At 40.1% G+C, this 13,714-nt stretch overlaps 1 protein-coding gene across 7 annotated transcripts in view; it reads right to left on the minus strand.

Annotated features, from left to right (window-relative positions):
- The window catches only part of NXPE3 (neurexophilin and PC-esterase domain family member 3), a 47,195-nt gene that overhangs the window by 6,273 nt on the left and 27,208 nt on the right, over nucleotides 1-13,714 (minus strand). For all 7 annotated transcript variants that reach the window (XM_032150275.2, XM_058437565.1, XM_032150273.2 and 4 more), the window contains one exon: nucleotides 4,109-4,315. In XM_032150275.2, coding sequence (XP_032006166.1) covers nucleotides 4,109-4,315 — 207 coding nt within the window. The remainder of the gene's footprint in view (nucleotides 1-4,108; nucleotides 4,316-13,714) is intronic.

A 13,714-nucleotide genomic window follows, 5' to 3' on the forward strand; every position in this document is an offset into this window, starting at 1 on the left:
CCATCAGTGACAGACTCTACACTACACCTGTCTATGCTTGAAAAACAAAATAACCCATTTTTCTCTAATTATTAGGCCAAGAAATGTTGCTATTTGCACTGATCACTGCAATCTTTTTTATCCATGTCTAAAAAGTTTGGGTTTTTTTACTCTTATTTTAGGTTTAAGAGTGCATGTAAAGGTTTGTTACATAGGAAAATGTGTCACATATTATTTCATCACCCAGGTTTTAAGCCCAGTACCCAATAGTTATCTTTTCTGCTCCTCTCCTTCCTCCCAACTCCCCCACTCAAGTAGACCCCAGTGTCTATTGTTTCCCTCTGTGTGTTCATAAGTTCTTATCATTTAGCTCCTGCTTATAAGTGACAACATGCAATATTTGGTTTTCTGTTCCTGTGTTAGTTTGCTGAAGACAATAGCCTCCAGCTCCATCCATGCTCCCACAAAGACATTATCTCGTTTTTATGGCTGCATAGTATTCCATGGTACATATATGTACCACATTTTCTTTATCCAGTCTGTCACTGATTGGCATTTAGGTTGATTCCATGCCTTTGCTATTGTGAACAGTGCTGCAATGAACATTTGCTTGCATGTGTATTTATGGCAGAATGATTTACATTCCTCTGGGTATATACCTAGTAATGGGATTGCTGGGTCGAATGGTAGTTCTGCTTTTAGCTCTTTGAGGAATCGCCATACTGCTTTCCACAATGATCGAACTAATTTACACTTCCACCAACAGTGTAAAATTGTTACCTCTTCTCTGCAACCTCGCCAGCATCTGTTGTTTTTTGGCTTTTTAATAATAGCCATTCGGATTGGTGTGAGAACCACAATTTCATTGTGGTTTTGATTTGCATTACTCTAATGATCAGTGATATTGAGCTTTTTCTTCATATGTTTGTTGGCTATATGTATGTCTTCTTTTGAGAAGTGTCTGTTCATGATCATTTAATTTATAAAAATCAAATTGGCATTTACATTTTATTCTCCTGACAGATAAATATTATTTCTCTCAAGACATGGGCTTTAACTTCTGTTTTACGAGCACGTATTAGTAACCAAATACTTCTTTTGGGAAATTCCGTCATTTGTGACAACATGGATGAAACTAGAGGACATTATGCTAAGTGAAATAAGTCACACACAGATGTCTTTGATGTGTAACCTCATGCAATATTTGCCTTATGCTGACTTACATGTGGAACTTAAAAAAGTTGAAGTAGAGAGTAGAATAGTGGTTACCAGAGGGCTGCTAGAGGGGTAGGTGCAATGGGGAAATGTTAATCAAGGTCTCAGAAGGAAAATGTTTTAGAGATCTATTGCACAACATGGTAATCACAGTAAATAATAATGTATCATGTATTTCAAAACTGCTAAAAGAAGAGATTTTAAATGTTCTCACTATAAAAAAGTAAGTATGTGAGGTGATGGATATGTTAATTTACTTGATATACTAATTCCACAATGTATATGTATAAAATATCACATTGTACCCCATAAATATACTTATCTGTTGATTAAAAATGAATGTTTTTAAAAACAAAATTAAAGCAAGTTCAAATGTAATTTTGAAAAATGAAAACAAACACCTCTTTTTGCAATAAGCAAAAGAAATAAGCAACCCTGTTTCTTTTGACTTTCAATTTTAGCCTGTAGATGAAAAATCATGTTAATGTCCTAAAGAAAAACTTCCATCTCTATCATGAGAATAACACAGATAGCATCGCAAGTTAAAAATTCCCTTTTCTCCCTCTAAGTTGTATTTCAAGGTCCAGTTGCCTGGAGACATTCTGAAGGTCCTAGGAATCAGTGGGAGTCCTTGTTATTCCTAAAAAACTCTGTATAATTCATTACTTAGTACGTGCACCCATGAGGAAAGAAGATGTGTCTCATATCCCTAAATATTCCCTTAAGTGCCTTAAGTAAATGTTGACAATCCGATTCAACTAATATTTCCTAAGCACCTACTTAGTGCCCACTACTATAGGTGCTACAAGCCAGCAATGCTCAGATGGATAAGCTATAGTCCTTGCCCTCAGGGAGTTCACGGTCAATTTTGAAGAAGTAACGTCAGAATAAAATTGTCCTATAGGATGGGCAAGGTGACTCATGCCCATAATCCCAGCACTTTTGGAGGTCAAGGCAGGCAGATCACTTGAGGTCAGAAGTTTGAGACCAGCCTGGCCAACATGGTGAAACCCCGTCTCTACTAAAAATACAAAAATTAGCCAGGCGTGGTGGCAGGTGCCTGTAATCTCAGCTACTTGGGAGGCTGAGGCAGGAGAATCACATGAACCTGTGAGGCAGAGGTTTTAGTGAGTCGAGATCACACCACTGCACTCCAGCCTGGGTGACAGAGTGAGAATATATATATATATATATATATAATTGTCATATATTCTTCTTAAGGATTAAAGTAGGTTTCACTTTTTTCTCCCTGCATTTCCAGGCTTCTCTTCTAGATTTTCCTACCTAACTACTACTTAGCATTCAGCCCCATTTTAACTGAATAAAAAGCTCAAGCTACCACTTTCTTTTGATTAGATCAAGCACTGACACAGGCTTTATTTTTATCAGGTGAAGATATGTCTGTAAAGTATATGGTGGGAAGTGATGAAAACAGTCAGTGTGATCCTTGCTATCAAAGGAAACACCAAGCTACATCATTAGAATTTAAGAAGCAAGCAACTACAGACACCTAGGAAGGCCCTCACTGGTCAGCATCACATCAAAACTTGTCTAGCATCATGCCATACAAAGTATTTCCCTTCTCCTAATGTATAGCTTATACTTTATCAAACAAAGCTTAGTTGTATCTGTTTCAATTTAAAAAACAAGCAAAACAAAAAGTGGAATTAACTTTACACTTTTGGGGACAATATCTACTTCCCCTTTCCTTCCAAAAATTAAATTTAAAACTAAGTTGAGGCCAGGTGTGAGCCACCAGCACTTTGGGAGGTTGAGGTGGGCGGACTGCTTGAGCATGAGAATTCGAGACTAGCCTGAGCAACACAGTGAGACCATGTCTCTACAAAAAATACAAAAAAATTAGCCGAGTGCAGTGGCTCACGCCTGTGGTCCCAAATGCTTGGGAGGCTGAGGTGGGAGGATAGCTTGAGCCCAGGAGGTTGAGGCTGCAGTGAGCCATGATCACACCACTGCACTCCAGCCTGGGTGAGAGAGTGAGACCTCGTCTCAACCAATCAATCAATAAAACTAAGTTGACATAATAAATAAAAGCGGTGATAAAAACAATCACAAACAACTCACAACAAACCATCAGGCTTTACTTTATTAAAAGCCTTGCCCACACATAGCCACTAAAAACAGTTCCCACAAAACTATTTATCAGCTCTCTAAATTGTAAGCAGGGTCTTTATTTCTGCTCCTTCAGGATCCCTCCTTCCTTACCTCATCCATACCCCTTCCAGAAAGAAAAGAATGCCCTTAAGGGGTGGGCCTCCAGCCATTGGGGTTTTGTTCTGAGTCTGGAGAACAGCCCCAGAGCCAAGCAGAGAAACCAAGAAGCTAAGAATGCTGGAACTTACCCAGACTCCCTCAGGAGGAGCCAACTCCACGTCAGAGTCACACCAATGGTAGGCCCAATGGATGACACAGGGATGGCTTTGCTGCAAGGATGCAGTATGGACCACCATAGGTCTGGCTGCTTCTTTCTACTCAAAGCTACTATAAACTTGGAGTTGGATGAGACAGAACTAGGGGAGAAACAACTGGAAGTGCCCACCTCTATTTTACAACCCAGAATATTAGAAGTGAAAGACACCTGTGAGGTGACATGGTCCAGCTGTCTCATCTCACACATGGAGAAATGAAACCCTAAAAAGTAAATGACTTGTCCAAAGTCATACAGCTCATCAGTGACATAAACCTCAATGAGAACCCAGTACTTCCATGAGTATAACACAACACAGCTATTGATCAGAAACTGTCACACATCTCTCCAGGGTTTGGGTATCTCTTTAGTCCTACAGAGAAATACATGTTTCCTCACCTGATAACCTTTCTTCAGGCACCTGAGTGAGTCTGCTTATTTCAAAGCTGATGTAGGAAAGAGTTATGAAACAAAAGGCAAAGTACCAACCTGGAACAAATGTAGTAAGGTATTCGAACCATTGCCTGATTGTTGAGTCACCAAATAAATGCACCACTTTTCTTTGTAAGCACTCTGTAATGTTGTCAGGGTCATTAAACTGACGCATCTTAAACTTTCTGGGCCTCCACTGGTCTTTATAATAATACCCAGAAGGAAAAGTTCCTGAGCCTTGAGATAGTTCTAGATTGCTAGTTTCTGCAAATAAAAAAGAAAAACAAATATTTTAATATTCTCCTCCAACAATAGATGAAAAATGTCCCAAGAAACAATTATGCCCATGTATTTGTTAGCCTGATGGCATGTGGGAAACATTTCCTACTGTCAGATCTCAAATCCCAGACTTTTCTCCTGATTAAAAAAAGGTTTTCTACAGCCATAAAAAAGAATGAGTTAATGTCCTTTGCAGGGACACGGATGAAGCTGGAAACCATCATTCTTAGCAAACTAACACAGGAACAGAAAACCAAACACCACATGTTCTCGCTCATAAGTAGGAGTTGAACAATGAGAATACATGGACACAGGGAGAGGAATGTCACACACCGGGGCCTGTCGGGGGGTTGCGGGGAAGGGGAGGGAGAGCATTAGGACAAATACAAGGCTTAAAACCTAGATGACCGGTTGACAGGTGCAGCAAACTACATGTATACCTATGTAACAAACCTGCACATTCTGCACATGTATCCCAGAACTTAAAAGTAAAATTTAAAAAAACAGGTTTTCCTTTGTACAAAAATGGGAAGATCTGAAACGGGCATGAGGGTATTGGTGGACAGAAAGGAAAGGAGGGACTTTCAGCATTCCCTCTGCTTACATTTTTTCTGAGACGGAGTCTCACTCTTTTTGCCCAGGCTGGAGTGCAGTGGCACAATCTCCACTCACTGCAACCTCCGCCTCCTTGGTTCAAGCGATTCTCCTGCCCCAGCCTCCCAAGTAGCTGGGATTACAGGCATGTACTACCATGCCTGGCTAAGTTTTGCTTTTTTTTTTTTTTTTTTTTTTGAGACAGAGTCTCGCTCTGTTGCCAGGCTGGAGTGCAGTGGCGTGATCTCAGCTCACTGCAACCTCTGCCTCCTGGGTTCAAGCGATTCTCCTGCCTCAGCCTCCCGAGTAGCTGGGACTACAGGCAGGCACCACCACACCCAGCTAATTTTTGTATTTTTAGTAGAGATAGGGTTTCATCATGTTGGCCAAGATGGTTTCAATCTCTTGACCTTGTGATCACCCGCCTCGGCCTCCAAAAGTGCTGGGATTACAGGCGTGAGCCACCACGCCTGGCCAATTTTTGCACTTTTAGCAGAGATGGGGTTTCACCATGTTGGCCAGGCCGATCTCGAACTCCTGATCTCAAGTGATCTGCCCGCCTCGACCTGCCAAAGTGCTAGAATTACAGGCATGAGCCACCATGCCCAGCCTGATTACGTATGTTTTTATCAAAGCCAAATATAAAAGAAGACAAAACCAAAGGAAATGTGTGGACATTAGCGTTTATCCAGCATTCTCCCAGAACAGAACAGTTTCTCACCCACATGCCTGTGAGGCAAGTTAACAACTTAGGCTAATACTTTACACATACAGAGTAGTATGAGTTAACTGTTTTCAGCCCATTAAAACAAAGTTAGAATCCATGAATCCTACCTTCAAATTTTAATTTTTAAAAAACACCCCTTAATATGGAGAACAAACTAACGGCAGACAATCTAACGGATTATTCTCCATAATACAAAAGGTTCAGAAAGTCTTTATATATAATGAACAATGCTAAAAACACATCACCAATGTGTACCTCCTGGTTGTAACCTAGCTACACATGGTAACACAAGCAAAACGACACCTTTCAGAGGGAGAGTCAACATCCTTCTGCCCTAACACCTCCTGCAGAAAATGCCACTGTGGAAACAACACACATTACATGCTTTACAACAGACTGTGATGGCTAATATTTCTTGCAAGTTTACTCTGCATCAGACACTATTCTGAGCAAACGTATTATCTCATGTGCTCACAGTAACTCTTTGAAGTAGGTCCTATCACTATCCCTGCCTTTCAGAACACCTAAACAACTTGACCAAGGTCCCAGAGCTGAACTAGTAAGGAGCAAAGCCAGCACCTGGCCCAAGCAAGTGAGCCCGAAGCCCATGATCACGTTGTGTCCTTTTCGTCCAGCTCTTTCTGAATGATTTAGGGAAATTTATCTCTCTGCCTTTTTCTCTTTCGTTTTGTTCCATCTTTGGCCCAGACAGCCCTCATTATGGCTAACGGATTACATGGCATGACACCCTTTGGAGGAAAATGCAAACCATGGGCTTTAAAGAGAAGCCAAGAAATTTTAAAGATACAGGGACATTACTTTCAAATAATAAAAAATATCCCTTCTGGTTTTGCCCAAATCTTCATACCTGCTTTTACAACCACCTCTGTTTAAACTTATTTTGGTTTTTATCCCTCCAAAGAAGACGCTCTATTTGACAGAGAGTGCATATCTAATCTTTTTTTCTTCGGCATCTGCTAATTCTTTGCAGGTTCAGAGCCCAAGTAGAAAAGGAAACTGAACGCTGATTTTAAAAGCTTTATTTGGCAAATGCGATTATCAAAGAAAAATTGTGGCGGGGGGGGTGTAGGGTAAATATTTCCTTGGCTTGTTCAAAAATAATTTCTCAACATGTTATCAAGTGTAGCTTTAACATGATACTGCACCTTGTGCAAAGCTCCCTCATTATATCAGTACATCGAGGCTGCATAGCTAGGGAGCTCCAGAGACGACACCTAGGGCCCACAGAAAACATTTACTAGAATGAGAATTAAAAGTAATTTTGATGTTACAATTTTTTACCACTGTTAATTCGGTAGACTCGGTTATTCTGTGTCAAATATGTGTTATAAAGAAAAGTATATGTCACACAGGAAACAATTACCATTTCCATTCAAATGTTAATTATGTTTACTACCAGAGCTAAGTCAAGGAAAGCAAATCAATTACTAACTCTGACATTCTTTAAACAAGCTGCATGCTACACGAGAAAAAAAATCATATTTTTTAAATGAAATGCACATACCTATGTTGCCCCCTTATGGTCAACTGGGACAAAAACATTTCCTGACAATTTTAATATGATTTTTAAGCAGTCTGTGGCTGTTTAAATGGTGTTTTTTGGAACTCAGAATGTATTTCATATAAGATAACTGAGATATGAAAGTCTCCTAAATAGATGATATAACCCCTAATGTACTATTCACATGGAATAAAAATAATTAAAACAAAAAAATAAAAATGAGTTACTACTCAACTTTATGGTTATCTTGAAAATTGCTGGTGAAGGAAAAAGTTTAAACAGAGGTGGTTGTAAAAGCAGGTATAAAGATTTGGGCAAAACCAGAAGGGATATTTTTTATTATTTGAAAGTAATGTCCCTGTATCTCTAAAATTTCTTGGCTTCTCTTTAAAGCCCATGGTTTGCATTTTCCTCCAAAGGGTGTCATGCCATGTAATCCGTTAGCCATAATGAGAGCTGTCTGGGCCAAAGATGGAACAAAACGAAAGAGAAAAAGGCAGAGAGATAAATTTCCCTAAATCATTCAGAAAGAGCTGGACGAAAAGGACACAACGTGAATTGAGGTGGGGCGGGGCGGGGAGGGCCGCGGGGTGAGATGTGCGGCAAACCTGTCCCTTAATTTTATGGTATGGAATTGTCTGCAGAATTAAGAACAGTAAAAGGCAGGACAAAGGGCAGTACACAGTTTATAAGGGGGAAAACAAGACAGAAGAAATGGGACCAACCAATTCCCTGCACCAGAGACTGCCATGAGCATAGGAAACTTGGGATAAGGTCAGTAGGGAGGGATAGCCCTCAGCAGGATGAGGAACGGGGATAGTGTATATTGAGCTGGTTAGGAACACTCTGTCAAGTGCTGGGAATATGAGAAGGGCCCAGCTACACAGTAATTGTAATGGCTTGAGTTTGAGTTTACTCCTTGAATTCCCCCTATGAAACCTTGGAAATTTAATTTTCTTTCCTATATATTTTAGTCCCCTAAAACCTCTGCATTTTACAGAGGTAAGCTAAGAATGCTATATAGATAGAAATTCTATAAATTCATAGACTGTTGAATGGGACCTTAGAGAGTAGCTAGTCCAAATATCTTTATTTATTTATTTATTTATTTTTGAGACAGAGTCTCACTCTGTCGCCCAGACTGGAGTGCAGTGGCGCAATCTCGGCTCACTGCAACCTCCACCTCCCGGGTTCACGCCATTCTCCTGCCTCAGCCTCCCAAGTAGCTGGGACTACAGGCGCCTGCCACCACGCCCGGCTAATTTTTTGTATTTTTAGTAGAGATGGGGTTTCACCGTGTTAGCCAGAATGGTCTCATCTCCTGACCTCGTGACCCACCAGCCTCGGCCTCCCAAAGTCCTGGGATTACAGGCATGAGCCACCGTGCCCGGCCGTCCAAATATCTTTTAAAGATGAAGAAAGCAAGTCACAGAGTGACTTGACAAAGTTTCTCAATAAGTGTAGAGGCAGGTAGTGGTAGAGGTGGTACCATTTACAAAGAAATACATTTTGCTGATGTATTGAGGAGGCTTCCTTCCCTCAAATGCTGTCAGTTAGTAGTTTTATATACAGAACATGAGCCCTTTGATTTTCCCAGTTAACTAAATTAAAGATATTCTATATCAAATTATTTTTTCCAGTAGTTGGAAAGTAGTTGTCTTTAAAATAGCTTTGTCCCTTTGACATCTGCATCCAGATAGTTAAATTTTTAAAAAATAAAATAGCTTTGTCCAATTTGTTATAACATTTATCTGCCATTTTCTAGAAATCAACATCAGATGAGGTCTCATCCACAAAATGACTAGTTTCGTTTTTACTGCATAACATGAAACACTATCATTCATTTCATCATTTGTATACTAGAAGGTTGATAAATTTCACTACTGCAGGCCAGGTACAGTGGTGGCTCACACCTGTAATCCCAACACTTTAGGAGACCAAGGCAGGCTGATCACTTGAGGTCAGGAGTTTGAGACCAGCCTGGCCAACATGCAAAACCACATCTTTACTACAAATACAAAAATTAGCCAGGCATGGTGGCATTGTGCCTGTAATCGTAGCTACTTGGGAAGCTGAGGCAGGAGAATTGCTTGAACCCAGGAGGCAGAGGTTTTAATGAGCTGAGATCACACTACTGCACTCCAGCCTGGGTGACAGAGCGAGACACCTTCTCAAAAAAAAAAAAAAAAAAAATTAACTACTGCAGGCAAACCAAAGCATCAAGACATCATTGGCCATACCTCCTAAACATGGTTAAGGGGCAGTAGGGAAAATGCTAGATGAAGAGTCACGGGACTTACTCTAAGTCTGACTCCACATTTCCAACTCTTGAGACTTCAGAAATCATTTAAATTTTCATCTTATTCCCTAACTATACCCTCAGAATCTAGCCTAACAGAGAAGGACTCAAAATGATGACACAGTAAGTGAAATCTCTGGACTTTGGTCACATCATCCATAAACTGGGTCAACTACTAGTTATTTTGAAGGGTTATTGTGAAAATTCAATACTGTAGTAGTGTGAATGGTAAAGCACATGCTAGGGTCCTGGAAACATCCTATATGTTCTAAATGCTCAATAACTTGATCTAGATGGTAGTTATTTTATTAGTTTTCTATTGCTGTGTAACACATCACCACAAACTTAGTGGCTTAAAAACAAGGGATATTTATTAACCCACAGATCTGCAGGTCAGGAGTTTGGGACATAGCATAACTGTGTTCTCTCCTCAGAGTCTCACAAGTTGAATCAGGATGTTATCAGGGCTGTGTTCTCTGGAGAAAAGCCTTCAAAAAGGTCATTCAAGGCCGGGCACATGGATCACGCATGTAATCCCAGCACTTTGGGAGGGCAAGGCGGGTAGATCGCTTGAGCTCAGGAGTTCGAGACCAGACTGGCCAACATGGTGAAACCCCGTCTCTACTAAAAATAGAAAAATTAGCTGGGTGTGGTGGTGCACGCCTGTAATCCCAGGTACTTGGGAGGCTGAGGCACGAGAATCGCTTGAACACAGGAGGCAGAGGTTTGCAGTGAGCCAGGATCGCACCACTGCGCTCCAGCCTGGGCGACAAAGCAAGACTCTGTCTCAAACAAACAAACAAACAAACAAAAGTTCATTCAAGTTGCTGCCAGAATTCAGTTACTTGTGGTTATAAGGCTGAGTTTCCCATTTCCTTGATGGTTATCAGCCAGGAGATGCTCTCCAGCTACTAGAAGTTGCCTATATTCCTAGCCATGTGGCCCCCTTCATCTTTAAATCCAGCAACAAAGAATCTCCCTCACATGGAATCCTTCTTACACTTTGAATCTCTTTCTTCAGGAAGAACATGGCCCCTGTTAAGGGCTTACCTGATCTAAGGTCAGGTCTACCTAGGATAATGCCACTCTCTTAAAGTCGACTTTGTCATATAACATAATCAAATCATAGGAATGATATACCATCATATTTACATGTCCCTGCCACACTTAAGGGGAAGGAGATTATGTAAGAGCATAGATCACTGGAAGTCATCTTAGTATTCAACCTACCATAGCTACAAAGATACACACAAATGTAAAACTTCATTGTTCTTATCTATACTGTTGCTATTAGATCGAGTCTTATCCTAAACTCTCAGTAAGTTCCCCCAAAAAATATAACCTCAAGTTGTTGATGAGGTCAGAATCTGTCAAGGTCCCTGAGCCACTTAGCTGTGATAATCTGGGGACTACATTACAGGTACTAATGAAAACTCAGCAGTAATTCTGGCACTGGGAAAACCTGACATAAACCAGATGCTTGCTCTTAATAAGGTAGTCAACTACAAGTAAAAACTGTTTTTCCTTGCTTTTGACTGGAATTATGCCCACAAGTAGCAGTAGCACTGGCAATCTCAGGCAATCTAAATACGAATCTTAACAATAATTTTACCTTGTAAAAATATTAATTAGCTAATATATAAATACAATTTCATAGGGAAAAAACTTCAAAATATAGGATTCATAAGTGAAATAAAAGTAGAAATACTATAAACCCCTTCTAAGGCTAAGGCAAAGAAAATACAAGACAAGCCTCAAATATCTTGTGGTGTCAGAAACTAAGGAAGTGCTCAAAACAAACAAAAGGATGACAGCACACAGGATGACAAAAGGGCACAAAGAAGCCAAACTGAAAGTGTTCCCCAACTGCCAAAACTGGAACAATTTGAGCAAAAATAAAAGAAAATAAAATAATGATTGAATTGGATTGGATTATAACCCAAGGAATGAAATTATCATGAGTCTACATTGATATAAATACTTAAAATGAAGAAGGGACAACTCTTCTTTGCAAAAGAATTCCAACTAATAAATGTTGAAAAAATGAGAGACATTAAAAGTCACAATTAGAATGCCACAGGCAAGATCTGATGAACCTTGATGAATGCTAAAATTAGTTGGTGAAAGTTTAAGCAGAAACAGAATGTTTGCATAGAATGAAGCAAAAGAAGGAAAGAAAATTATGAGCCCTTGATTTAGGATCTTTGAATGCCCCCTGCTGGTCCATAGAGTGAAATTCAATGAAGTTCTGCCAAGCTGGGTTCCTTGCATAGTCCATAAAGCAACTGCCCTTCTCTTTTCTTTCCAGTTATATACCTGTTACAAGATGGTATTCCTATTCAAAACCAGGATATTCTGCTCCTACTAATTCATAGTTACTTTCTTCCTCTAAAAATATATCAAAAGGCTCACTAATTACCAAATCTATCTTCCCTCTAACCAGAAGAGCACATCATAAACCCACAGCCACTTCCTGGCTGATCCTCAAGACTTGTTAGGTACAGGTAAACTTTCCAAAGTTCCTCCCACTGACTATCCCTGGGACACCTAGGGACATCACAATAAGGGCAAGCCAGTCGAGTCTGTGATAAAGAAGGACAGATCCAGTAGTGGGAGGCAGGGCCTCCTAAGGATGTCGGACATGGGAGTGTTTAGAGCGCAGTACTACTGAAGGACACCTTGTCTACTGACATCTTGACCTCAGGGTTGAGGCCCAAACAGATAAAAGATAAATATTTCCATTATTGATGTCTCATATATATATCCTCTAAAATTAGTAATTCATTTGGTTCAAGTAAATCAAAAACAGCTCTTCATCAGGAAAAGACTGGGAATTCTTGTGGCATACGATACTAGAGACAAGAGATATAAACTGGCAGTGCCCTGGCTGCATATGGGCCAAACAGATTTTCTTTAGCCCATACAATATTTTCAAAGTCTTGAATTGGATGTCGATGTTCTAAAATATGGAGATAACACAGTTAAAAAATCAAAGTTTCTGGTTTCTCTTGGAAAAAAACAAATCTACGGAGCTGGCTATACAGGGTTTGTTTCTACATGGTAACAAACCAGCAGAAACTGAAAAGAGGCTGCCCCTTGAGATGGTCCTTGCTCTTCAGTTCCTTCCCCACCACTCATACAAGGCTCGTGGCTAATATCCACTCTGCTTGATCCACATGTATTAAATATCGAGCCCCTGCAGCAAAAGGGTTTTGCAACATCTGCAGAGTGGAGTACTATTAGTTAATATACTTTTAAAAGCTAGAAGGACCTTGCCTGCCGTCTGCATAAGCCTCACTAGTAACATTCATCCCTTCTTTCTAAAAATCACAATAGCTAATTATATCTATTCTGCAAAATTTACATTTACTGCTCTGAATTTTGTTCTTTTACTATTAATATTCTACACCAATAAATCAGAGTCCCCCGAAAAGTTTGTTAAAACTTTTTTACTGGGCCCCACCAGCCAGGGTTTCTGTTTCAGTCTGAGATAAGACCTGAGAATTTGCAATTCTATCAGGTTGCCTGGTAATGCTGATGCCACTGATCCACAGATCACACTTTGAGAACAGCTGCTGTTCTCCAACCCAATGTTCTTTATTTTAAACATTTCCATGATAATTTTACCCATATCTCTAGAGCAGCAATGTCCAACACAACTTTTTGTGATGATTTGAACATTTCCATGATAATTTTACCCATATCTCTACAGCAGCAATGTCCAACACGACTTTTTGTGATGATGGATAAATTCTACATAAAATGCTGTCTACATATAGTTATTGGGCATGTGTGATTAAATAACTAGATTTTGAATTTTATTTAACCTTAATTGATTTAAATTTGAATCACTACAAGTGACTAGTTGCTATCATATTGGACAAGGTTGTTCAAAAGACTCTTGAGGAGCCAAACAGAAGAGGGCTGGCAAGAGAAGAAAACTTTTACATGAGCTTAAATAGCAAAACTCGGCCGTGCACATGTCTGTAATCCCAGCACTTTGGGAGGCCAAGGTGGGAGGACTGCTTGAGCTCAAGAATTCAAGACCATCCTGGGCAACATGGCAAAAATTTGTCTCTGCAAAAAAAAATGCAAAAATCAGCCAGGTGTGGCGGTATGTGCCTGTAGTCCCAGCTACTTGGGAGGCCGAAACGGGAGGATCAATTGAGCCCAGGAGATCAAGGTTGCAGTGAGTCAAGATTGTGCCACTGCACTCCAGCCTAGGTAACAGAGCAATACCCT

The sequence above is a fragment of the Hylobates moloch genome, unplaced genomic scaffold (genome assembly GCF_009828535.3).
Source record: "Hylobates moloch isolate HMO894 unplaced genomic scaffold, HMol_V3 SCAFFOLD_4, whole genome shotgun sequence".
NCBI lineage: Eukaryota > Metazoa > Chordata > Mammalia > Primates > Hylobatidae > Hylobates > Hylobates moloch.